The sequence below is a fragment of the Paramormyrops kingsleyae genome, chromosome 9 (assembly GCF_048594095.1).
Source record: "Paramormyrops kingsleyae isolate MSU_618 chromosome 9, PKINGS_0.4, whole genome shotgun sequence".
Classification (NCBI taxonomy): Eukaryota; Metazoa; Chordata; class Actinopteri; order Osteoglossiformes; family Mormyridae; genus Paramormyrops; species Paramormyrops kingsleyae.
Window position 1 is genome coordinate 6,295,248 of NC_132805.1, and position 23,716 is coordinate 6,318,963.

At 45.6% G+C, this 23,716-nt stretch overlaps 2 protein-coding genes across 10 annotated transcripts; one reads left to right on the forward strand and one right to left on the reverse strand.

Moving 5' to 3' along the window:
• Nucleotides 1-1,462: 1,462 nt before the first annotated feature.
• Nucleotides 1,463-19,384, forward strand: tpm3 (tropomyosin 3). 8 transcript variants are annotated; one of them, XM_023801399.2, is made up of 10 exons: nt 1,463-1,754; nt 3,068-3,193; nt 9,552-9,685; nt 10,451-10,568; nt 10,678-10,748; nt 11,464-11,539; nt 14,206-14,268; nt 14,575-14,644; nt 14,793-14,871; nt 15,430-15,840. In XM_023801399.2, exons 1-10 carry the CDS (start codon nt 1,641-1,643, stop codon nt 15,431-15,433), a joined length of 855 nt encoding a protein of 284 aa, XP_023657167.1. In that variant the 5' UTR covers nt 1,463-1,640; the 3' UTR covers nt 15,434-15,840. The 8 variants fall into 8 exon arrangements, with proteins under 8 accessions (XP_023657167.1, XP_023657165.1, XP_023657168.1 ...); XM_023801397.2 differs by lacking the exon at nt 11,464-11,539 and adding an exon at nt 12,473-12,548; XM_023801400.2 differs by lacking the exons at nt 14,793-14,871; nt 15,430-15,840 and adding an exon at nt 18,143-19,384.
• On the reverse strand, nt 18,699-23,654 carry LOC111838427 (phosphomevalonate kinase). Of its 2 annotated transcripts, none has more exons than XM_023801407.2 (5): nt 23,467-23,653; nt 23,318-23,381; nt 22,799-22,951; nt 22,574-22,703; nt 18,699-20,082 (listed from the first exon to the last, which is right to left on the reverse strand). In XM_023801407.2, exons 1-5 carry the CDS (start codon nt 23,553-23,555, stop codon nt 19,913-19,915), a joined length of 606 nt encoding a protein of 201 aa, XP_023657175.1. In that variant the 5' UTR covers nt 23,556-23,653; the 3' UTR covers nt 18,699-19,912. The 2 variants fall into 2 exon arrangements, with proteins under 2 accessions (XP_023657175.1, XP_023657176.1); XM_023801408.2 differs by lacking the exon at nt 18,699-20,082 and adding an exon at nt 20,092-21,675 and having other exon boundaries at nt 23,467-23,654.
• Between the last annotated feature and the right edge of the window lie 62 nt (nt 23,655-23,716).

The window sequence follows — 23,716 nt, forward strand, 5'->3', positions numbered from 1 at the left end:
TAGGTCATTTTTAAAACACGATACCACCCCTCCCTCAACACAGAAGGTTACGGACAACCAACTGGGCAAAATCCTCTGTGGATCTTTCTCCACTCACTCTAATCCCAGGACAATGTCAGCCAAAAGACAAGTATTAATATCCCAGGAGGCACATAGCTGACATTTCTGCGCTTCACTCATCTTAGGGACTCCATCAGGCAGGGGGAGTAGAATTACTCTCATTGTACGTGTATGTCTGTTGGGGGGAGTTGAGGCGGAGTTCAAGGGGCTGCTATAAAGGGAGCTGAATAGGGCAGATGGGCTTCTCTCTGAGATCATTCAGTAAATATGGAGAAGAAATAGGTGTAGTAATTTGTGGTGTCCCCAAGGGGGCAGTGCATACCTCACAGGTACCCTTATAAAGGCGTAAGGCAGTCTGTACTTTCAATGAAGCATGCAGCCCGGCTTGTAAGCAGTTTATTTTATTATGGACGTTGCATCTGTTAAAAGTATTTTTTCTGAATCAGGCTAATTCGTTTTTTTTTTTTTTCAAATGCTAAAAATTCTAAAAGCCTTAAAGCTTGATGTTAATCCAGATAGCAGAAATGAGTATTGCTATGAACTGTTTGTGGATGTAATCCCAGAACGATCCATTTATTTTCCAGCTATTATATATGAGTCACAGAGGGATGGCTGGACGTTAGTGTGCGGCTTCAATGCGACTCTCCATTGGTGCCGGGGGCCAGGAGATCCAGGCCCAGCTGTCACGGTTCAGGCTGCCTTGTCCTGGCGCTGGCTGTTGTATCTTAAGCCTTTTTATGTTCTTCCTGTTTTTGTGGGTCTCCGGCATTCGCTCATTTTTTTCTCACCTGTTGCAATCCCATCGCTCATTCCTAACTAGTGTAGCAGAATGTAGCCACATTACTTATAAAAAAGATTCATTTTTATGTCAGCTTATATATCATCTTCCTCCTTCCTCTTTCACAGCTGTATTTTTTTCCTTATATATCATGTTTGAAAACTAACAATACAAGCAATTCATAAGTAATAGAGTACATGAACGCACTTTGCAAAACACAGCAGATAGTATTATCGCTTTAAGTAGGACTAATGTCTAGTCACAATGTTGCACGCTTTAATGATGACTTTGTTCATCACTTTACCGGTAACTATGTTCGTGCTGCAAATGCCCAGCTAGCATCTCCTGGTCTGAATGAGCGAGGAAGCCTTAGAAACAGCCCTGGGATGAATGTGCGGGGCAGGAAAGGGAACGGTATGAAGGCGAGGGGGGGGGGGACTTTGAGGGACAGTGGCATGACACAGGGTCTTGGAGCCAAGAGGCCATTCTAGTGAGTGATTGATTAACAACAAAAGGGAGAGAGAACATGGAATGATAATACCGAAGGCTGACTGAAATAGAAAGGGGGAGGGACTAAAAAGTGGGAGGGGCTATCCAGAGGCCTACGGTATAAATATAAAAAAAAAAATCCATACTAGTCCGAGGTTGAACTCTCTCCTTCACGTCCATCCGTCTCTCGCTCTCTGTGGGTCCCGATCAGGCTTCTCTCCCTCCATCTCCTCGTTTGCCCTTCGCTTCGTCGTCCCCCCCGTATCTTCTCCAGATCTTCCTTGGCTATAAGCGCCAGCCAGCCCACGTCAAGATGGAGGCCATCAAGAAGAAGATGCTGATGCTGAAGCTGGACAAGGAGAACGCGCTGGACCAGGCCGAGCAGGCGGAAATTGACAAGAGGGCCGCTGAGGAGCGTAGCAAGCAGGTGGGCCGCCGCCGGCATGGGGGCGGGGGGTTGGGGTCACAGGGAGAACGGGGGCCGGGGGTTGGGGTCACAGGGAGAGGCTGCGCTCCTGCAGAGGCGCTTCGGCCCAACAAGAATTTTAAGGTCGGGGGGCGAATATTAGGGGTGATATGAAACAGAGCTTTTAATTCTATGTTCGTACAAAATGTTGTGAAAACATACTTAAATCATTTATATTAGAATGTCTGTACTTAAGAATAGTGGTTGTTAGTTTATAAATGTGTATGTCATCTAATCTTGCATTAGCTGTTCATCTCAGAAAATTAGCTGCACATTCAGGGACAAGTCAGGCACATGTGATGGGGTAAACTTATACCACATTTACTCAGCGTGACGTGGAACTCTTTAACACCAGTTCGTGTAAACGGCAGGAATGTGTTTTATTGTGGCTGTGGCCCAGGGAGATCCTGCGACAGAAGAATTTAGGCAGCAGTTCCGCAACCTCCGAGGAAACAGACAGCATACCGCCTGCTGTGTGTCTTTCGAATGTCCGGAGTGAGGGGACACGAGTGTCGATGGGGCAGCGCTTTCGCAATAGGAGGCTCGATACTCACCGTCAATCAAAAAAACTGGATATAATGGGACTTTCAGGCAAATAAAAGAACCAGAGAGATACTGCCAGTTTTAACACGTTAAAGAAATGCACACAAACAACTGCACGCAGCAGTGCATTCCATAGATGATCCCTAAACTGATAACATGAGTCACCAGGCACCCCCCCCCCCCCAGAAACAAAGCCTCACACAGGGTGACCTAATAGGCACGAAACAGAAAAGGGTGAGGAGAAGAATGGCGGCACGCAGAAGGACTGTAAGGTGAGCAGCCACTGGAGGTATTTATATCTGCATGGTGCAGTGGCTGAGACACGCGGGGGCCTCGACGGCAGCCCTCGCTGTGGGGAGGGTCTGCAGGCCCCTGAGATGCTCTTCATTGTCAGTACTGCTCACTCTTCACCGCTGCTGCTCCCGGGTGCATATTTTTTTTATCGTCAGCATCACTCAGTAATCGGAAAAGCTAATATGGGGCACGTTGCTACGAACTCATTTATGTTTCTAAATAGGACCTTGTCCTGTCTTCCAATGTCTCTCTCCCTGTGTGTACTGTGCATCTCTGCTGACTTTCAGCACTCTTAAGACTCACTTTTGCCATTTGCCCTCTCTCCTTGTCCCGTCTGGGTCCGTCTCGCTTTCTCCCCCATCATCTCCTTCCCCACTGCACACCTTCCCCTCCTCGCTTCTTCTGCAATCTGCCCCCCCCCCCCCCCCACCCCCCAGCATGAGGAGGAGCTGTTGGCCATGCAGAAGAAGCTGAAGGGTACAGAAGATGAACTGGACAAGTATTCGGAGGCGCTGAAGGATGCGCAGGAGAAGCTGGAGATCGCAGAGAAGAAGGCCGCAGATGTGAGTCGTCGTCCCCCACCCCGGTGACTGCGCGGGACTGCAACTTGCATGCAGCCGCATGGTGACAAGCATTGCTGGAAGTGGCAGCCACTGCATGCAGCTTCAAACCAAGTCAGTATTTACTTTGGACCCAAACCACTGCATGTGTTTGTTCACGCCCAGCACCAACAAACCTGATCAACACAGCCACTTAACTATGAATTCCGTGTGTCTACTGTGTGAATGAAGGGCTTGACACAGGTTGGATATGTAGGTCCCATGAAAAGGTAAGAACCCTGGAAATATACTTAACATCTCAAAGCTATGAAGCACAACACTAACTACAGGCAAAATAGAGTGCAAAACGAACATGAACTAAAAATCAAACACATCTCCCGTCCTCTCTTGTAATTCTCCATCAACTCCAAGCATATTTGCAATCGCAGTCAACTCTCCCGGTTACATCACTATAATCTTTTCACAAACTTTTCTCTGTCACTCTCTCACCTTGGACTTTCCCACACATCCCAAATCCCAGAGAGCCCTGCTTCGCTCCTATTCACCCATATTCAGATCCACCCCATGCTGGAAAAAGGCTGTCAGGATTCTGCATTCAGCTGCTGTTTCAGGCAGCTGTAGTAAGGCATGGACACGTAGGTGTCAGTCTGTGAGCTGATATAGGAGTGACTCAGTGAGTGAGATATCTGCAGGCTTTTATCTTAATTTAGCTGCTTTCCTTCTCACTTGGCCCGTGGCCTTGCTGGGTGCATTTCGTTGCCACACACTTTTGTGAAAAATACCGAACGGCAATAATATTCTACTGGGTACAAAACAATGACACTTTATTGGAGAATCATTAACCCCCCCTCCCCCGCTGCCCTTTGTGCATTTGTCTACATAGTACGCTCTGGATATAGCAAGGCCACCTGTTGCAGCTAGTTTGTCTTGTCATGGAAAAGTCAGGAAGACATGACCCGTGCCATGACACTAAAGGTTTAAAGCAGTCAGGTCGTCTCAGACAAAAGGCACCGCAAACGTGACAGTAAAGCTCATAGTTTAAGGGCACAGAGACAGTGGAGTGTTTCTACAATGTGTCCACTTCTTCTTTTTGGGTCAAGATCAGGACAGAGTGCCCAAGACCGTAGTCATTGTCTACTTCGTTGAATATCTATAGCCCAGAAACCAGCAGTTAAGTCATGGATCTTGGTTGGAAGAGCAGAATCCAGGCAATCTTTAAAGGACTAAAAAATACCAGATTTTATGTACAAGAGGAAATATCTTGGGCTGACGGAAATACTCTCTTTGCCAAACATGATGATATCGTAACTCAAAGGTGCTGGGAGCAAATAATTTCTGTCCTTATTGTGATTTAAGCTTCTGAGAGCGTACGTTTGGCTATTTCATTGTTACTAGTTAAAATATAACTGAGCTACAGAGTAGCCAGACAATTAAAGGCCCTTTCGTCATATCAGTAAGGAAACAGGAGTTACGCCTTCCTTCTTACTCCTTATATCCGAGCCCCTTCCTTCTTACTCCTCATATCTGAGGGATGGCAGTGAAGTGTCACTTTATCCTAAACTTCCTGTAAGACTTTAGAGTCACTCAAACACTGGTGTGATGCGTTCGGTCTTCGTTTTGGAAAAACCCACACAAACTACCTCCCAGGATGCCAAGGCGGAGCTGTGACATAGTGACAATGAGGAGAGGGGCCTGCACTGCTGAGATGTTCTCCAACCCAGCATCCCTAACTGTAATCCGACTCCGGCACTGATGCATGAGGTCTACCACCAGCTGTTCCAACGCCATTGCTGGGGTTAAATTCATTTAAGTGGTGTGTCACTCTCAGACACCAACTGGCTACCTATATTCACAAGTAAAGGATTAGTAACATTAGTGGAGTTGTTAGGTATTACCATCATCATCGCACCAAAGATAGCTTGATATCCATATACCAGGAAAGTGGCTGTATGGGAATGGAAAATACATACATATGTGATCCTCCAGAAATATAAGCCTGTTATTCCCTTACATTTACAAGGAAAAACGTCATAAAACGATTTCTTTGAAAGGAAGGCGTTTGAAAACCAGACTTTCCCTGTTTTCTTGCGATTTTAGTTTTAAACTAGTCACTTAAGTCAAATGACTAAACGCGTTCTAATTTTACAGACCTGTGTGTACTATGTTCATACGTTTAAGCATTCCGAAATATACCTTGTTATTATTCGTATGTTGATACACAAGTTCAAAGTAAATTCTTTTTATTGGAACTGCAATGCCGTATGGACACCTACTGGCCAACTATCTGCGTGCAACCGATTATCTGATTTTGTAAGAAGAGAAACTATGGCGTGGTTGTATGTAATTGACAAAGAGCGATGTTGCGGGAAACTTTACATTATAAACCACGTTATTCTACTAGTAATGGGGTGTTTGTATCAAAACGAAGCCATTACAGTTGCAAATCCGCATGACGCTTTTGCGTGGTATTTTTTTTGCGTTTCATGTGCTCGCACCTCTGCCTCTCGTCGCAACTTGCGCTATTGCGTAAGAGGGAAGTCAGCGCATTTCCAAAAAAGGAGCGTAAGCGAAGCAATAATGACTGAAAGTGTGAGCAACAGCACACGAACAAGCCCAATACCAATCCACGCCCAAAATCCACGCCCCCACTTCCCTTTCATTCACATCCTCTCGGCCTGTTTTCACTCCAAACAAATGTGTAGTCTAGGCAGGGACGTATAGAAAAAGTGCGTCCATGAGGTTAAACACCAACGCGCCACATATAACCCTAAGGACACGTTAAGGAACGGAAATACACAACGTTAATAGGTGTGAAAACGATTCATGTCGTTTTTTTTATATATAAAAAAGTCGGCACTCGAAAAAAGTTTGTTCCATATCAATTAATCTGCACTAAATTGTCTAGACGCACTTCGATGGAAGTAATTTAAATTAAAGTGTCAAGAAGTAAATAATATCGACCAGGACAAATTCGTACATCTATCAATGAATCCAGGTATTCATACATTCCACAGAAACGTTATACTGGGCCGGGCTCACATGACGCAGTCGCGACTGACGTCACTTCCGCTTCGGAGACAGGGTGGAGTAAATCGGAAGTAGATTGAAAGGAGGAAGGCGAGAGCGGTTTGGTAGCGCTCGGTGTAGGTTGCTGTCTTCCTATCTGCATTCGATTTTTGTATCGGTTTTCCTTGATAAATTAAGGCGTTCCATTCATTGATTGGTTTATATCAAGGAAAGCGTCTTCAGACAGCTTGGATAGCTTATACTCTCTCCCGCTAGTCAGTCGGTATTATTTTATTTATAAAAAAAGTTGTGTAGTCATAATTAGCTATTCCAACCCCCCGTAAAGATTGGAAATACGTCAAGGATCTGAAGTACGTCGTGTAAACTGGGCGAAAGTTAGCGTGTTATCCCGGGAGTGCACCAAGGGGGAGCCTTCTCATTTTTCAGTTTTGACTCGTTGGCGGGGCGTTGCTGTCTGGTACGTAAATCGTTATCGGACAACTAACCAGCTAGTCGGCAAGTCAGACTACCGGTGACCTCGAGAAAAGCGCAGTCTCAGTTCAAACCCAAAACTAGCATCCATTAGCAGCCGTCGTCCGCAGTACGCTCACTTCTGCCAGCTTTCTGAATCCGAGCGACGCATTTGCAAATAAAAATGGCCGGAGTGAACAGCATCGAGGCGGTGAAGCGAAAAATTAAAGTTCTGCAGCAACAGGCCGACGAAGCCGAAGAGCGAGCCGAGATTCTGCAGCGGCAGGTCGAGGAGGAGAAGCGGGCCAGGGAGCAGGTAATGGGCCATTAGTTACCGTTGCGGCGGACGCGCTTCGTTTGATCCCTTAACTACTTTTGCGTAAAACTTGTCAATTATTGAGCAACTTCACGGCCGGTCGGGATTTCTGGTGTATGAAGAATGTATTAGATTACGTGAAATCCAATCTTTAATGCTAAATTGCAACTTTGTCTGTAGTTCAGTTTAAAATTAGATTAGGAGGTCGTTGTTTGGTTACTTAACTCATTGTTCTTGTAATTATTAATATAGTTAATGTTATGGTTGGCGTTCAGTGACACCCCCCGCCCCAAATCTCAATGTTCCTTGGGATTTTCCGATTTGGTTTGAAATGGAGGATGTCTATAGGCACAAATGTAGGCTTAACATAAGGAATCACAACTTCGAACTTGGGACATTAGTGAGATGGAAGCGATTTATTGGGATTTAGGATGTAGTTTGTCCAGATGTTATACTAATGCGTAAAACATCCACTTCGAATTGGGATTATTTCTTTGATGGCGGTTAATTACGTAATACTGCTCGTACTGCAACATCAGTTGCGAATAATCTGGTAGATAACCCCATGTAGGGGATTTCCTAAGCAAATATCTTCGCAAAAAGTTTGTGTCTGAATGAGTATATGAGTAGAACTTGTTTCTTAAAAAAAAAAAAGTACGGAAGGTTACTTATAATTGGAGGGTTTTTTGGTCATGAAATGCTGGATTTTTGCCACTAGGGTTTGCGGACATTTTCCTTGTCTTCAGGCTTCCATTCACAGTACATGACGACATATCCAATGGCGTCCAATTAGTGTTAAAATGCCTACTTTTATGGGCATGTGATTTTACCTAAACGGTGTCTTAGTATGAGTAATGGTTGAACGAAAGAGTTGCGCTTGTGTAATCAGTATCCGATCTAGATGAACATGTACCAATGTGCACGTGCATTCCTGAGCTCCTGTATCTGCTAGCGATTTGGATATCCTCCACATGGGGGCGTAAACCTATAGAGCAGATATGAGTAGCTGGTCAACTAAGAATTTCTTTTTAAGCAGACATTTATTCAGAACTCGGCAGTGGAACAAAAAGAACAAATAACAGGTGTTTCCAAGAAGCAGAAAGGAGTGCAGTAAACGCCACAAATATCTAAATTTCCCTAACAATATTGAGCATTTCAGTGCTGACAGGTGAACAACTAACTGTGTGGTTGACTTATGACCGATGGCCGCAGGGTTCCTGTGGTCATCTTGGGGGTGTCCTTGAACAGAGCTCCAGCTGCTGAGGAACATGGCAGCTTGCGAGGTGACTGCATGTCCTGTTGACTCATGCTGTGGAGAGGCAGGAAATGTGCATGGCAGATGATTGAGGCACGTCCTTCCGCCAGTGATACAGGGGATATTCCTCGTAGAGGGGAAGCAGTTGTGCGTTTTACTCAAACATTTTCTCGTTGCATCTACACCTTTTGTGACTTATTTGTTAAGGATTCGAGGTTCTTTGAAGATGATGCTGGCTGGTAAGGTGTTGGCATTTTGCCGCGTCCTGTGACTGATAAATCTGAACTGGTTGCTTCGCATTAATGCCTTGTATTGTTGTGGTCATTTGTAAAAGCAGGTTTTCTTGGCCTAAGTGCCGAGTTTCCCCCTCCCACACCTGACATTTGAGCATCTGAATGTGAATGAAAGTGAGCCCACTGTGCTGACTCGCGTTTCACCGTCTGCCCGAGTGAAAGGAGACGGCTTCCCCCGAGGATTTACTGCTTTGCCACAGAGTGCGAGGAATTGTTCCTCAGAAGCACCCGAGGACCTGACCCAGACTGATTTTCAGTCTTTCAGCTAAATTACTGGTCTTTATGCCAGTACTAAAGTGGTTTGCTCGAGGTCTAAAAAAAAAACCTGCAGACAGTTTGTCATGGGCAGTAGTGGCTCATGCTTTTAATCAACTACACTGTTATGTAAGGGTAGTTTAGCTAACACCACCTCAAAGAGAATAGGCTGTGGTTTAATTTTGGCAAAAGGGGTTTGCTGAGGCATGAAGAAACTGAAGGGATGCGTGGATTTGAATATCGCTATGGTGATTGTCTGCAAATGAGGTGGTGAAAAATTGCGTTGGCGAAGAATTCTCTTCAGGATGAAGCGTTTACAGGCACACTGGCATGTTGGTGCTATGGCAACAGCCCTATCCTCCATCACTTAACTTTCTGCACAGAGGAGACTGCTTGCATATACTTATGTGCTGACCACACAGGTTCGGTGTGTGTGTGTGTGTGTGTTTCAGTCCTTTTCATGCTCTCTGAAAACTGCATCCCTTAGGTGCATCTTTCACTTTAGTATTTTACTTTCCTCTGCTTCTGAGTGCTACAGCTGGCTGACCTAGAGGCAGTCATTGCATGGGTGGTGTGTCTTTAGTCAGCCTTGAGTTGTATTATCTTAATACCTCTGTGTAACTGTCAATTGGGTCTAGTGCCTGTTGACGGTAGTGTGTGCCGTGTGTGTGGAATTGGTTGGTGTGCAGCACTCACTCTCATCCCTTCACTCGTCGTCTGGACTGTGCAGTCATCGCTCCACGTCGCCCCGCCTTGTCCATACAGGCCGAGGCAGAGGTTGCTTCCCTGAACAGGCGTATCCAGCTGGTGGAGGAGGAGCTGGACCGGGCCCAGGAGCGTCTGGCCACGGCTCTGCAGAAGCTGGAGGAGGCCGAGAAGGCAGCTGACGAGAGCGAGAGGTTAGCTGCCCTGCTATGGTCATGGCAGACGAGATCCCCTTAATTGAGTTGATGACACGTTAGTCTTCGCCAGCTCCGCGTAAAGTTCTGATGGTGTCTCTGATATGGGTGGTAACCCTACTGAAGAGAAACTGACGTTTGTGTACAATGATGCCATATATAGCATTTTTCTGGTAGTGTTTTGGTTACACCCACTGTATGGGACCTGCGCAGACTAGCAAGAACTCCTGAAGAATATGGCAGCTGCCTGACAACAAATAAAAGAACCAAGTCATTGCACTGCAATGTAATCGTGATTATATGGCACGTGTGCAATAATCACCGGAGCTTTAGGTGACGGGTGAACCACTTGTCCAGACGTCGACTTTGCAGTACTATATTGACTTTACTTACTTTGACAGTTTGATAAGCAGATTAGTAGTACGCCTAAAATATTAATGAGATTCGATTGTGACACCCAGTACTGTATATAAATTTGACATCATTGGACTTCAAACTGCAAAAAGTACCACCAACCTTTTTACCTTGTTTATCCACAATACTCCTCTTTTAGAAGGTGGTGTGGCCGCTTACCAAACTAAGTGTCTGTGTAGTTCTGAAGAACCAGCGTTCGAACAAATGTTTCACCCATCAAGTGATTACTGCGCATGCAACATGATTGCAACAGCCTTAGTCAGACATTGTTACCACATTCAGCAATTTTTGGAAGCAGTTGATCTCCAGGTAGTGAAACTTGGCCCTGATGGCCTTTGACGTTCTGCTCAGGGGCATGAAGGTGATTGAGAACAGGGCCCTGAAGGACGAGGAGAAGATGGAGCTGCAGGAGATCCAGCTGAAAGAGGCCAAGCACATTGCTGAAGAAGCCGACCGCAAGTATGAGGAGGTGAGCCGCCCTGCCGCCCCCCCAGCACACCTCTTCGGCTTTCGGGGTGCAGCAGCAGTCAGGAGAATGACCTACCCGCGTATCTCCGTATTTTTAAACCCGTGTGTAGGTGGCCCGTAAGCTGGTAATCATCGAGGGAGACCTGGAGCGCACGGAGGAGAGAGCAGAGCTGGCAGAGGCGTGAGTCACACTGCGATACGCACTGCACTCGCCGGCCGGGTGTGTGGCCGGCTGACCACGCACGCGCGCCCGCACACACACACACACACACACACACACACGCTGTGAGCGAGGCTGGACCCGCAGCCACGATTACATAAGCAGCCGCATCTCCATTCGCCGTCTGTCTCGATGCCGCCGTCATGGCAACGCATCGAAAACGAGGCTGTGGATCTGCTCTGCGGGGCCTTGGTAAGAAAGAGGTGCCGTGGAGACCAAGACATGAGGTGCAAGGACTGCCAGGGCTTTTTTTTTTTTTTTTTTTCCCCTTGCATGTGACGGTTGCATCCTTCATGTTCCAAGATATCCGCAAACCCACTTTTATGGATCTGCACTTGGATAGCTGGCTGCTCCCTGCTTCTGCTGTCAAACATCAACACCAGTGAACTTGCATTCTAGGCCTATTACATGTCGTTTACCTAAAGTGCTTTTGTAGGACTCAAGGATTCTGAGCTAATTCACTTCAGACATAATCACTGTGTATTGTTTAAAGCCTAAATTAAGAATATTAGCATAAAAGTGGGAATGCAGTATAATTTTCCCTTTGCCCTTTCTAATGTTTGCATGTTTGTGGGGGGTCGATTCCCTAAATGTTATACACCCTCTCCCCACCCCCACCCCCCCCACACCTACTCTGCATGTGCTTCTGTGTCATGTGACCATACGCCACTAACAGCAAAGCCCGGATGTTGGAGGAACAACTGAGGGGTTTCGACCAATCTCTGAAGAGTCTGCAGGCCTCAGAGGACAAGGTACTGCCCCCATTTCCATCTGCAGGGACGCAGCAGATTGTTCCTTTCCCAAAGCCCCCCGATGTGCAGAGAAGGAAGTGATGGGGGGGCGTTAGATCCTGCTTGTCAGAAGCAGTAGGTGTAGAGTATAACCCCTTCCTGCATTTTACCCCTGCATAAGCTTCCTTTCTTAAAGGGGAGTGTTCAGACCTCTTCCCACCTGTTAGGAGCTGGGGTGTGTCTGGTGGGCGTGGCCCTGCGTGGGGGCGGGGTTTGGACTGCCTAGGTGATCACCTTCGAGACCCCGACGCACTTCCCAGGATTGGGCTGCCCCTCTTCCCCCCCCCCCCCCCGAGGACTGCCTCTTCCCATTGCCCTTCTGGTCATGCTGCCGCCTGTCTACCTCCAACCTCCCGTTCCTCCCTCCACCCCTTGCATGAGTTAACCCACATTTCTGCCGTGCCCAGGAATGTGTCCTTCGCCATGTATGAATCCTCCATCTGTCACTTTCTCCTGTTCTGCCAGGAGTCCCATTTCATCGTCCTAATTTTTTTTTCCCCCCCTCCCCTCAGCTTCCAAGTTTCATCACGCGCCATAATGCCGTGACACCAGGCTAGCTTCCTGTCTTCTCGGTCTCCATGTCAACTCTGCCTCACTGTCTGTACAGCCTTTGGTTGCCCCCAGCTGTAGCCAAGTCTGGGGAAATCTAGAACGCAAACAGTCATTACATTTAAGAACTGGAATTGCTTTGAAGATTAGTAAGAAATGACTGATGGTGTAGATCCCTGGTTGTATTTATGGGTTAACTTCATGCTTTCTCTCCTTTCTCTTCAATCATTTCTTCTCTGAACCTCTTCTCTTTTATTTTTTTTTTCTCCACCTCCCCCCCTCCCTGACCCCCATCCACCCTTTGCTGAAACAAAAAAAAAACAAACATAAAATTTTAAACTGCAGCAAATGTGCCGAGTTGGAGGAGGAGCTGAAAAATGTCACGAATAACTTAAAATCCCTGGAGGCCCAGGCCGAGAAGGTAGGAGAGGGCGGGGAGGGGGCCATCTGCATGTGCGAGTGCGTGACCCGCCCGGTACCCGCCCGCAACCGGACCTGCGGCTTTTTCCCTGCGTCACCCCCAACGGCCGTATGATGGACTCTAATGAAGGGCACTGAACTACTGCTGCATCCTGGAATTATAACCACCCCCCACTGCTGTGTAACTGCACAGTGCAGGGACCCTCTCCAGCATGCCTGGGTGCACACTGCCTCTTAGTGCCAGCTCTTGTGCAGTCGGCCGTAACGGGGATCACGATAATTGTTTTTGTTCGACTTGACAGATGGCTAGCTGATTCCCTAGATGGTTAAACACTTAATCTGAATGCTAGCCTTTTTGAAACTGACAGTAAATACCCACTTGGAGCCTCTGCTTCATTGCTGGATAGGAGCAGATGGGAGAGTATCGGTTTGTGGGCACTATGGCGTGGCCAGCGGAGCTGCACAGACTAGATATGAGCTACTTCCAAAAAAATCCAGGTGCATGGTAGTGTGTGTGGCTAATATCGTCATCGCTTGATGTACTTGCATCATGGTTGTATTTCCTATTTCCCGTTGCCGGTGTATGTTTCAGGTATGAGCCTGAATGCTTATCTTGGAGTCAGGGTTCAGAAGTAGGTTGTCAGACTAGGCGACTCCGACTCCCTTGGCTGAGGCGGCGAGGGCGTGAGCTCCTGTTCAGCCTGCTCCACGGCCGTCTTAGCACAGCGTCGGCAGGAAGCTCCCTTCCAGGCGATTAGTGAGGCCGATTTTACAAGGGGGGAGGCGCTCCATAGAACCCGTCTGTCAGCCTTGCCGCCGCCACCGACCCCGTGCGACTGGTGGGGTGGGGGGGGGGGGCTGGTCCGTGCGCTGAGCGGCCCCGCATGACGCTCCTCGGCCGTGATTCATGCAGCCACACCCCGGTCGTGCAGCTGCAGGAATGCTGGCCCACGCCCATGGGTGACGGCATGCGGCGCGATGGAGCATGCAACAACGCAGCTACTCAGGGCCGGCAGAAAGGCCCTTTCAGGCCATCGCTCGGCGTGTGAGGAGTGCAGAGGGAACTCCATGTGCAGCTCCATGTTAAGCGACAGTCAAGTCATTTTTGAAGATATGCTTGGCTCCTCTTTGTTCCAGAGAAGCTCTGAATGTGAAGCTCCCAGTTATTTGCTGTCCTGTACATTACTGTACCTCAGTCTTTAGTCTGACCTCGCTCTGTAATATTTGTATCATGACTTTAGAAAGAGGCTTTGGTTTTGGAGCTGTTGGGCATTTTATGCCTTGTTTAAAAGGGGGGGTTGTGAGACGACAGCCTGACACTATTTTTTTTTTTTTCCCTCCACCGAGTGAGAACAAATGAGATCAAATCTAAATGATCCACTTCCCTTTTTTATTTCTGTTATTGTCAGAGGTACAAGGCTTGGGTGTCGCTGTACCTTTCCAGTGTTGATGTGTAGGTTAGGCCATGAACCAAACTGTGCTGCTTCCTAAGCTGTTGTAAAACTCCAGTGATAGAATTGCTAGTGTTGGATCTCAAAGACAAGTCTGTACTCTTTCACTTAATCCCCTTTGCTGTTGTAATGCTGGATGAGGTCCAGCATGTATAAGCTCGGCGAGGGAGGAGTCAGGGGTTCTCTAATAGCTTCTCTCCCTTCCAGTACTCCCAAAAAGAGGACAAGTATGAGGAGGAGATCAAGATCCTGACTGATAAGCTGAAAGAGGTGAGAACATCTTTCTCATTCATGCAGTAAGTTAACCGTAAGCACACAAGCCACAAGGAGTTTGCTTGTTGCTTTAGTGGTCGGACTGGCGCCTTAAGGATTCATCAGCTTCAAGGCTGCTGTGTTATCTGTGGAATGTGGGGCCCGGCCTCTCAGCTGTGCCCTGCTCTAATGGAGTTAAACCAGATGTTGTAGTTGAATATGCTCTTGCTCCTTATTGATCCATTCTTTGCATTGCTGAGAGAGCGTGGGGTGACAGGTCATGACGTTAAACCGCGTTAACGCACCGCCTCTGTGCTCTTCCAGGCTGAGACCCGTGCTGAGTTTGCTGAGCGGTCGGTGGCCAAGCTGGAGAAGACCATCGACGATCTGGAAGGTAGGGTCATTCCGTGCTCTGCTCTTCCGTTCCCCTGCTTTCCTTTTCATCCGCTCTTCATTATCCCATTCATTATCCTCCGCTGTAGCCTTCTCCACTCTTTTGCCATGCCTCTCCCCCATGTCTCTCTACCTTCCCAACCCCACAGACGAGCTGTATGCCCAGAAACTGAAGTACAAGGCCATTAGCGAGGAGCTGGACCATGCCCTCAATGACATGACTTCCATGTAAATACGCATCTTTTGTGGTGCCTGCCTGCCTTGTGACGTGTCGCTATACATGCATGATTGTCGTGTCAGACATTGCGCGTGGTAGCTGAATGGCTGTGGGCCGTGTGACACACCGTGTTGCAGTGTGTGTAGGCGTGTGGATTGGATTAGGAACCACCCGTTCTAAACTACTGGAACCGAAAGAACGCCGCCAATCTTCGGGTTCCCTTTTCTCCTCGCGTGTTTTTCCTAAGTTAGATGTTGTTGGCTGTTACCTTGGTAACGGCGATAACACCGGCAGTGTTGGCCTCGGACCAGCCTTCACCCGGCGGCCCTGGACTCGCTCTCGCATTGAATGAGCAGCGGCGGCTCTCCAGCGACATTCTCAGCTGCCCCCCACCCCCGTCGACTCGTGCGCTATGCGTGGCTAACCATTAGACTGGCCACGATTGGCCGCCCGACCCCCGGTGTTGCATGCTGGAGTGCTGTTGGCTTTAACATGCATGAGCTGCTCTGCTCTGGGCCTGTTCTCTTCCAGTACAGCCACGTTTTAAGCCTTCCCCTTCTCTATTACAGATAAGCTGGAGTCTTAAGTTCGGGGAAGCCTATTTACGCCCTTTTGGGTCCGAGTTCACGTTTGTTCAGCCTGACCTTCCACCTCGGCGCCTGCACCCCACCACCATTTCCACCTCTTTAGGACTTTGTAGATCTTACTGTCCCATATCCACGGCTGCTCTTCTCCGCTGTGACCATCCCGACCAACTCCCTCCTTCCACCCCTGCCCTCCACACTGGACCTTGCTCCTCATCTCCTTCTGTCAGCCCTCGTTTTCTTTGCCTGGCACCGAAGCAGCTGACCTGCTGTATCTCAGCGTTACTGAATTCTGTTCGTCTCCAGGCTGCCCTGTTTCCATCTCTCTGTGCTGTCCACACCAAACCTGTCACTGTCTCTTTGCTATCAAATGAAATCTAGAGGGAAAAAAGCCAAGCTGACTTTGCTGTCTTGTGTCTGCGGTTGTTTCATTGTGTTGTGGCCTAAATCGATGGATGTGAAGTTCATATGCCCCTTCTGAGAGTGTCACCATCTACCTAACCTATGTCCCTACATATGGATCGTAACTGGGGTGCCTCTGATCTTATAACTATACATTTTCCTGCAGACAGCTTTATTTATAGCAGGTTCATTTAGAGGTGAATATATAAGACCCTTAAATGATTTATTACTGGATTGACTTTTAGTATAGTGCTACTATTATTGAATCACTGCTGTAATGGTGAGTCAATTCCTTAATGTACATGGAATCTAGGAATAGTGTTACATGTAGGTCATATCAGGTTACATTATCTGTACCTAAACATTTCTGTTATGAAACAACATTCTAGGGTTAAAATACATTTAAACCTGTTTAACAAAGATTCACAGCCATATCCACAATCAAAGTCCCATAAAGTCCAGTTCCAGACAGTCCTGTCACTCCAGTTTCCCTGGTCAGTGCCTCCGTAGGACATCGGAAAATGAAATTGGAGCATCTCCAGGAAATATACATGATCTATTGCATTTCAAACACCTGCGGCAGGGCTGTAGGTACTTACCCAATGTATCCCTGGAACATAATAAAGAATGTGAAAGTTGGCAGTGCTGAAGGAGCTCCATCGCTTTGGTTGGACATTTCGGTCTGTAGAAGCCACACACCAACTTGCCGCTTGGGTTGAATATCGGTGACTTTTAAATAAGTACAGCTGGTGACGACAACCATACTGTCATGTGCTTAGACTTGTGAGTTTTGAATCGTTGAACCCTTTTGTTTTGGATTGTTGCTTGGCGCACTGCCTTAGACGTTATGGGTTTTATAGAGGAACTATCTGTACAGAACATTTGTGGTTGTGTAGCTGGGAACAGGTGCCCACAGTTCCTCTAAGACCCATGGTGAACATGCAATATACAGGTGAGATTCATAATGAAATGCTCTTCAAAAAAGGAAACGTGGTTCTGCGGCAGGTTAGCTGTCTGGCAACATCATAATCCCTCATGCAAAGGGCAGAGCTTCTGTTTCAGGCTGACTAAAGTGTCATAGAACTAGTTACTGAAACAGGAGCTATGTCTGTGTGCGTCATTAATTAGGCCCTTTAATTATCTCTGTAGTGCTATGTTATGGCTACTTAAGATAATCCGGGGGAAAATGGTGATAGACAAAACAAAAATGCATCACACTACCTTTTATCTCAAAGCTTTGACTTGTCCAGATACATGTCTGTAAGCCATCTTCACACTATGCATAATGGGGTTTGGCGTCCCTAACTTCTGAGGTGGTGACATTACACCCTGAGCGCACACAAGCTGACTCAACAGTTTGTAACTGCTATAGAAGTGTAGGGCCTGCAGCAGATGCTCTATAAACTAATGCACAAGAACGGCTCAAGTAGGAGTTGGGTCATCTTGGACACACTGAGGTGCAAACAGTTTAAAAAAAAAAAAATTAAAAATGTTCCCAGACATGTATCCCTTAATTGTTGTTTAAATTCTGGTATAATGCTGTAGCGCTTGGATCAGCAGGTTAATGCAAATGAGTTTTTATATAAATGCTTGGAAAAAGCTACAGTAGGGGTCCTATTGGGCTGCTTCCTACTTTTTTTTTTTTTTTTTTTTCTTTCCATTTCATCACTGGTCATTCCTCCCATTTTCCTGTTTCTGGTACTGACACTGTATTCACAGTGCTAGAAGAAACCTGAATGTAATTTCAGTGTAACAAGAGTCTCGTGTTCAAAGTGGGCTACTCATCCTCCCCATGTAATGAAATGATACTTGAGGACAGCCCATGGTAGTCAGTTAGTGGAGATTTTGCTTTCAGGCATTGACAATTCTCCGTTTGTTGTGCGTGAATGGATCCAATGAGGGCCACAGCTCTTCGAGGACATTATGTCCCAGTTTAGGGTCAAGTGGAACAAAAAGTGAGCACACATGGCTTATAAAGGAAAAGAGGAAATGGGAACCAGCCTATCAGAACAGAGAGGTATGACATGTAATAGTGGGTAGGACCAGGAATACAGACGCATCCAAAGCAGCACCCACCAACGGGGCGGAGCAAATCTCTCTGGAATGAACCTGGGGTTGCGACAACCTGGACCACCCTTTCTCTGATGGTGTATATGCTTTGCTAAGCCTGGAACCTTTTTCATGTTCTCTGGGTCGACCTTCACCGGTATACTCCGGCTCGCTTGATCTGGCTTCACATTGTGGCTAGTTTTAGATTTTCCATCTGCAACTTCTCACATCACGATATCCATTTCAGAGCGGCTGGCCACTGCCAAGGAGGAGAACCTCAAGATCCATGCTACCCTGGACCAGACCTTGCAGGATCTCAACAGCTTCTGAATGTAGCTGCAGCCTGCCACCCCCTCCACCTCCACCCTAATTCTTACTGTCTGTACCACACCCACTCTGTCTGAAGTTGTCGATAGGATGGGGCCAGGGGTAGATGTGGCGGTCATAGAAGTCCTCGATCCTATCGGAATCCTGACCTATTTTTCTACCTAAATAATCCCTAATCTTGAAAGCTCACCTCTGATTAGGACCAAGGCCTGATCTTGTTAACATCCCATTTATGGTGTGATCAGGTGTTTAAAGTGTGTCGTACCCAATAATGGGTGACACCAGTCTTAATTATTGCTTATCTTGCTGAACCATACCTATGGTGCAGTGAAAAATCACACTGGTGTAAATTTGTGAGGGATAACATCCTTAATTGATTGGTTGTTTTACTTGGCAAATGTTGACCATAATTTTGGGACCAAGACATGCATTCCAGAGTTTTTTCGTGTTTGGCACCCCTGAAACTATATTCACTCTAACTCCTGCTCTTAAACCCTACACTCCTACTTCAGCATTGTTTTGTATTACAACTAAGACTTCCACTTTTAGTTGACTGGGACCATGAATGTGTTATCTTAGTTGTGTATGTTACGTTGTTAGAAATGCAGGGGTCTATATGGGGATCACTTGTCTATTACGAGTTTTTCATTTTTTTTTTTAATACTAAGTCATACCCTGTATAAGGGCCTGTGTAACTTTCTGTTGCTGTACTTACTAACGGTTTTTTTTTTTAACTTTTCCCTCTCAGGAGGGTGGACTTAAGTGTGGTCAAGCTGAAGCATAGCTTGGGAATCCTCATCTAATTGGAACACTATGCAAATTTGCAAATTTTGCCTGTAATATGCTATTAAGTCAGGGGGGTATTAAATGATCAAACTATACCACTGCCAAAATGGAACACAAGGGGCCAATTGAAAGTTAAAGGGAGATGCGTTTGCAAAGTTTTTTTTTTTTGTTTTGTTTTGTTTTGTTTTTGACTTCTCAGTGTAGGGGGAAGAGTGATTATTCTGCTAAATAAACTGGAAAAAAAACTTGTTTTTAAACTGGAACATCCAAACTGGAGATGTAAACATTTTGATACGGTCAATATTTCATTGTAATCGCAACAAAGGAGAATGTGGACAAGTGATTTTTAAATAAAGGACCATGATTCTTATTGATATACCAGACTTCATATATTTCTCTTAAAATATGTTACTGATTTGCTGTTTATGGACATAGATGCACATTGTACATATTTGCAATTCAGTGCTGTTTAGAGGCAGTAGTGAAGTTACATAACAGTGAATTAGACTTCCAGTGTTGGTGCAATGCAGCATCTTGGGTACCTAAGCCTCTGTGCTTCACTGAGCCTTCAGTCCCCTCTGGTGTCAGACATGCAGTGAGAATCTGTTCTTGCATATTGTATGTTCTACACGAAGCACATTTTGAAGTCATTTGTGTTTCAGAACATCCAGAAAACGTGACTCTTACAAGTGTTTGTCTGATTTCCATTATCTTTTGCGGTCCTGCCCCACCTCTATTGAAAGGTCTGCCATTGACACCTGGTGGGCTTCTGTTGTAATAACACACAACTGTTTTTATTCCACTGACACAAAAAGTCAGTTATTCCAAAAAACATATTCATACCAAATAGATTGTTCGCATATATATAATCAACTATGTTAATCACCGGTAATTACACTGGTAATCATTTTGAATGTGAATCTCTCGTATCGCCCACCGCTACTTTCTCCAGGGCCACTGCGAGCAATTCATTCAGCTGCTCGTCCAGTGGTGGACCGTCTTCATCATTACGAATCGTCCAGTCGAATGTCACTCCTGTGTCCAATCCACACTCTGACTCTGCATCATCGACTCCTGAAAAGACATTGTCCAGAGGTTTGCTATGGCATCGGTTATACATTCACTGACCGTTACAAACTGGAGGGTTGCATAAGGAATAGGGAAAGCAGTAAGTCGGCAAACATGGGGGTAAAAGATATTCCCCGCAGTAACCGCAGGATCTTTATGGTAATAAAATGTAGGGTAACGACAGGTTATAGTAATGAGATCGAATTTGCATACAAGTAGTTCTAGGCCCATCTGCTATATTATAAGTCCTTTCATTCTGTTAAATTGCTTGTTCTCACCCTAACACCAGCCGGTGGCAGTCTGGCCTAGGCTGTGCTCTGCTGATGAATTCATCAAAGTACACGAGAAACATGCTACTATTCATGCTAATTTCAGATCAGTTCCAAGCTATTTTTCTTGGCTAGAATAAAAATATTTGGGTATTTTGGTCTGAGTAATCCAAAACATGTCTAAGGGCAAAGTTGCAGCTGAGAAATTTAAGGTATTTAAATGCACATATGGATATGAAAGTGTAGGGTCTGCAGCAGATGCTCTAGGTGTGTCACTGAACGCGAGGATGGGGTTGGGTCAGTTTTGGTCCATGCGGGGACAGGGTGGGGACGGTTTAGATGTTTGGAGGGATGGAAGGGAATGGGAATAGATATCCCTGTGCAGCGCTCTATTCCAAATTATTCTGCAAAGTTCTGCATAGAATGAACATGTACTTTTGCAAAACATTCAGGAGAGACAGCCAGCTGGTGGGGGGGCCCTGGTTTATTAAATTCTCAAATGGAACATAGTTTTTCTCTTTGACCATTTCAGGTTCCATAACTAAGAACCATAACGTCAACGGAATTCTTACTGCTCTGACAGTAAGGCAGCAAATGCCGAATTTGTTCTCAGTGATGAGTACTAGCGATGCACCAATAAGGACATTTCTGGCGGATATCCATAGGCGTGTCGTAAACTGACTAGGACGTTCTACTTAAATATGTTTGAAGTGACACTCCACCCAAATAAATTAAAAAATAATTACATTCCAAAAACATGAAAAAGTTTTTATTTTTGAATAAGAAAACACCAACTCTGGCATACAAGTCTCAGAGTAGTATATTTTATAACATTTATAACAGAGAAGGAATGATCAAGTGTGATAAACTCCAGTGTTTTCAGAGTAATATCTTTTGATTTCACACTGTCTGCACTGAATTTTCTTTTCCTATCTAATGCTCTCATTAACAGACGGACTAGCAGCATTCAGCAGTACTGTAGCCGTCTATATTGGAAAGGACATTTTCATACTGTTTAGTACACGGGTGTGCAAAGCAATAGAGGGGGGGGGGGTCACCATTTTAAAGGGAATTATTGGTGGTAAGTATCAGCTCATTTCTAACCAGCGGCCGATGGCCGACTGCTGCTGTGTTGGCCGATACTGATAGCTGGCCGATACAATTGGTGCATCTCTAACATCACACATAAATAAAAACAAATCACAGAAATAAGATGGCCTTCTTCCAGGACTGACGGGGACCCTAATGGCAGAGGAGAACGTCCTTCATGCCAAAGCCTTGGAGACGTTTCCTGTGTCCCTCTCTTCATCGCTGGGAAAAACTGGCCAACCTTAAGCAAAATAATAAACCTATATATACATATGTCTTGTAAGGACTACTGTGAATATTACTTGTACACCTCCTGGATGTTGTCTTAAACTTTAATTTTCCTACATGCATGGTTGTACAAGATAAAACAGGATAGATCAGAATCTATATTTGCACTGATAAGTGTCGTAATTAAACCATAAATCATGCCATGCCAATTCCCCTTAAGCTGTTGTTTTATGGAGCCCAAAAACACTTTAGACTGAGAAAATAAATCCTTCCCTTCGTATCATGGGCATTGTGACTGGGTATTCGCTGATAAGAATGCAAAGGCACTGTGACATTTCGACTATGCCAGTCTTTTGTCATGCTTATTCATACAACAAACAGTTTTGAACAAATGCCTCATTAGTTCCTAATTATATAATTAGTTATGTGCCTTTGCTGATTATTGTGAAAATTATTGTGGTCCACAATGTGTGCAGTAATGGAGTTTATTTTCCTGAAGCTCATCATTAAGAGTCATACTGACTTTAGCTTACACCATGAAGGAACTGGCTTGGCCTAATGGTGCCTCAGATAGAAGAGACTGGTAAAGGATGCTGATTTGTAACCTGGAGGTTATTGATTCATAACCCAGGCTGTATAAATGGGTTTTATGTAGCAAAATGTTGTCTAGGCAACCAAAGAAAACAGTCATCAACATTTTCAATATATTTCTGTGCATTTCTTGCACTATATGACTACCTCAAAAATAAAACCTGTATCTGTGTAATAATGCACAGATCTTCTATTTTTTCAGTCCTGCCTAAATTACAGTATATGTTTCATGTACGTGAGAAGAAGGAGAACAACGCTTTGCTGAGTCAGAGAAGAAGAAAGAAAAATCTAAAATATAGGACGATAAATGTATTACGTGCCTGGGGTGAATTCCCAGCCCCTTTCTTTCCTGGTTTGATCCGAGGCCTCAACTCGTACGGAGCGGCTTTGGGTTGGATACTCCATCCGGAACCATTGCAGGTCTGACAATCTCCTGATGTCGCTCACAATCTGGACCCAAGGGGACAGACAAACTTCTCAAACGCATGGTGCAGACTGTACTGCCATGGTACACGGCAGGACGAGGAAAGTCTCTGCCATCTCACCCAAATGGGCTGCGTGGCGCCCATCAGCACCAGGCGACAGAAGAACCCAGGGTCGCTCTTTCTCCGCAGCTCACCCCACGCTATCATATCTGCTCGGTACCGCTCTTTGTACTGTCCAGACCCGAGCAGCTGCTTGTAGTCCAGTCCGTTCTCCTACGACAAAATGCAATCCAACTTCACTGTGCATTAAGAAAATAAACCTAATGTAACTATAACATTATTATTATAGATATACCAGTGGCCTGTACTACGAAGCGGGGTTACTGGCTTATCGGGGTAACTTGTCGGATTTAAGGTACCACAGTTTAAAAGGACTTCATTTTCGTTCACTTACATTTTGCCCAGACAACCTTAAATCCGACAAGTTACCCCGATAAGCCAGTAACCCCGCTTCGTAGTACAGCCCCCAGGATAATAAACGTTAAAAAAACTTTTTTTTTTTAAATCTGAAAACAACAGAGTAGAGGATAAACAGACTTATCACACAGTCAAATATATTTATACGTGTTACATACGTACCTGTGCGTATTGTAATTTGAGCGGTGCAGACAAGCGCAGAATACAACATGCATCGGGACCTAATCTGCCAAATAAAGGTTCATTTGCAGTTATCCAATGCGATAACATTATGCCATGAGAACGATCTATCCAGCAGCTTCATCACTCACCTTTTTTGAATTAAGTGAGTAACATAATCTTTGCCAGACTTTCGCTTCCCGCTAAATAAGAGTATGAGTTTTGGTGTAGTTTTCTCCATTTACATTAGTTAAAAGTTCATTTTAATCCACAGGATACTGGAGATACATGAAAGTGCAGCACTCCGCATCAGACCACTGACAACATGTTTTACCGTAAGTATTAGATAATTTATTACCTTAAAATAATTCCTAGGTAGCTATTGTATACCCGTTATCCATT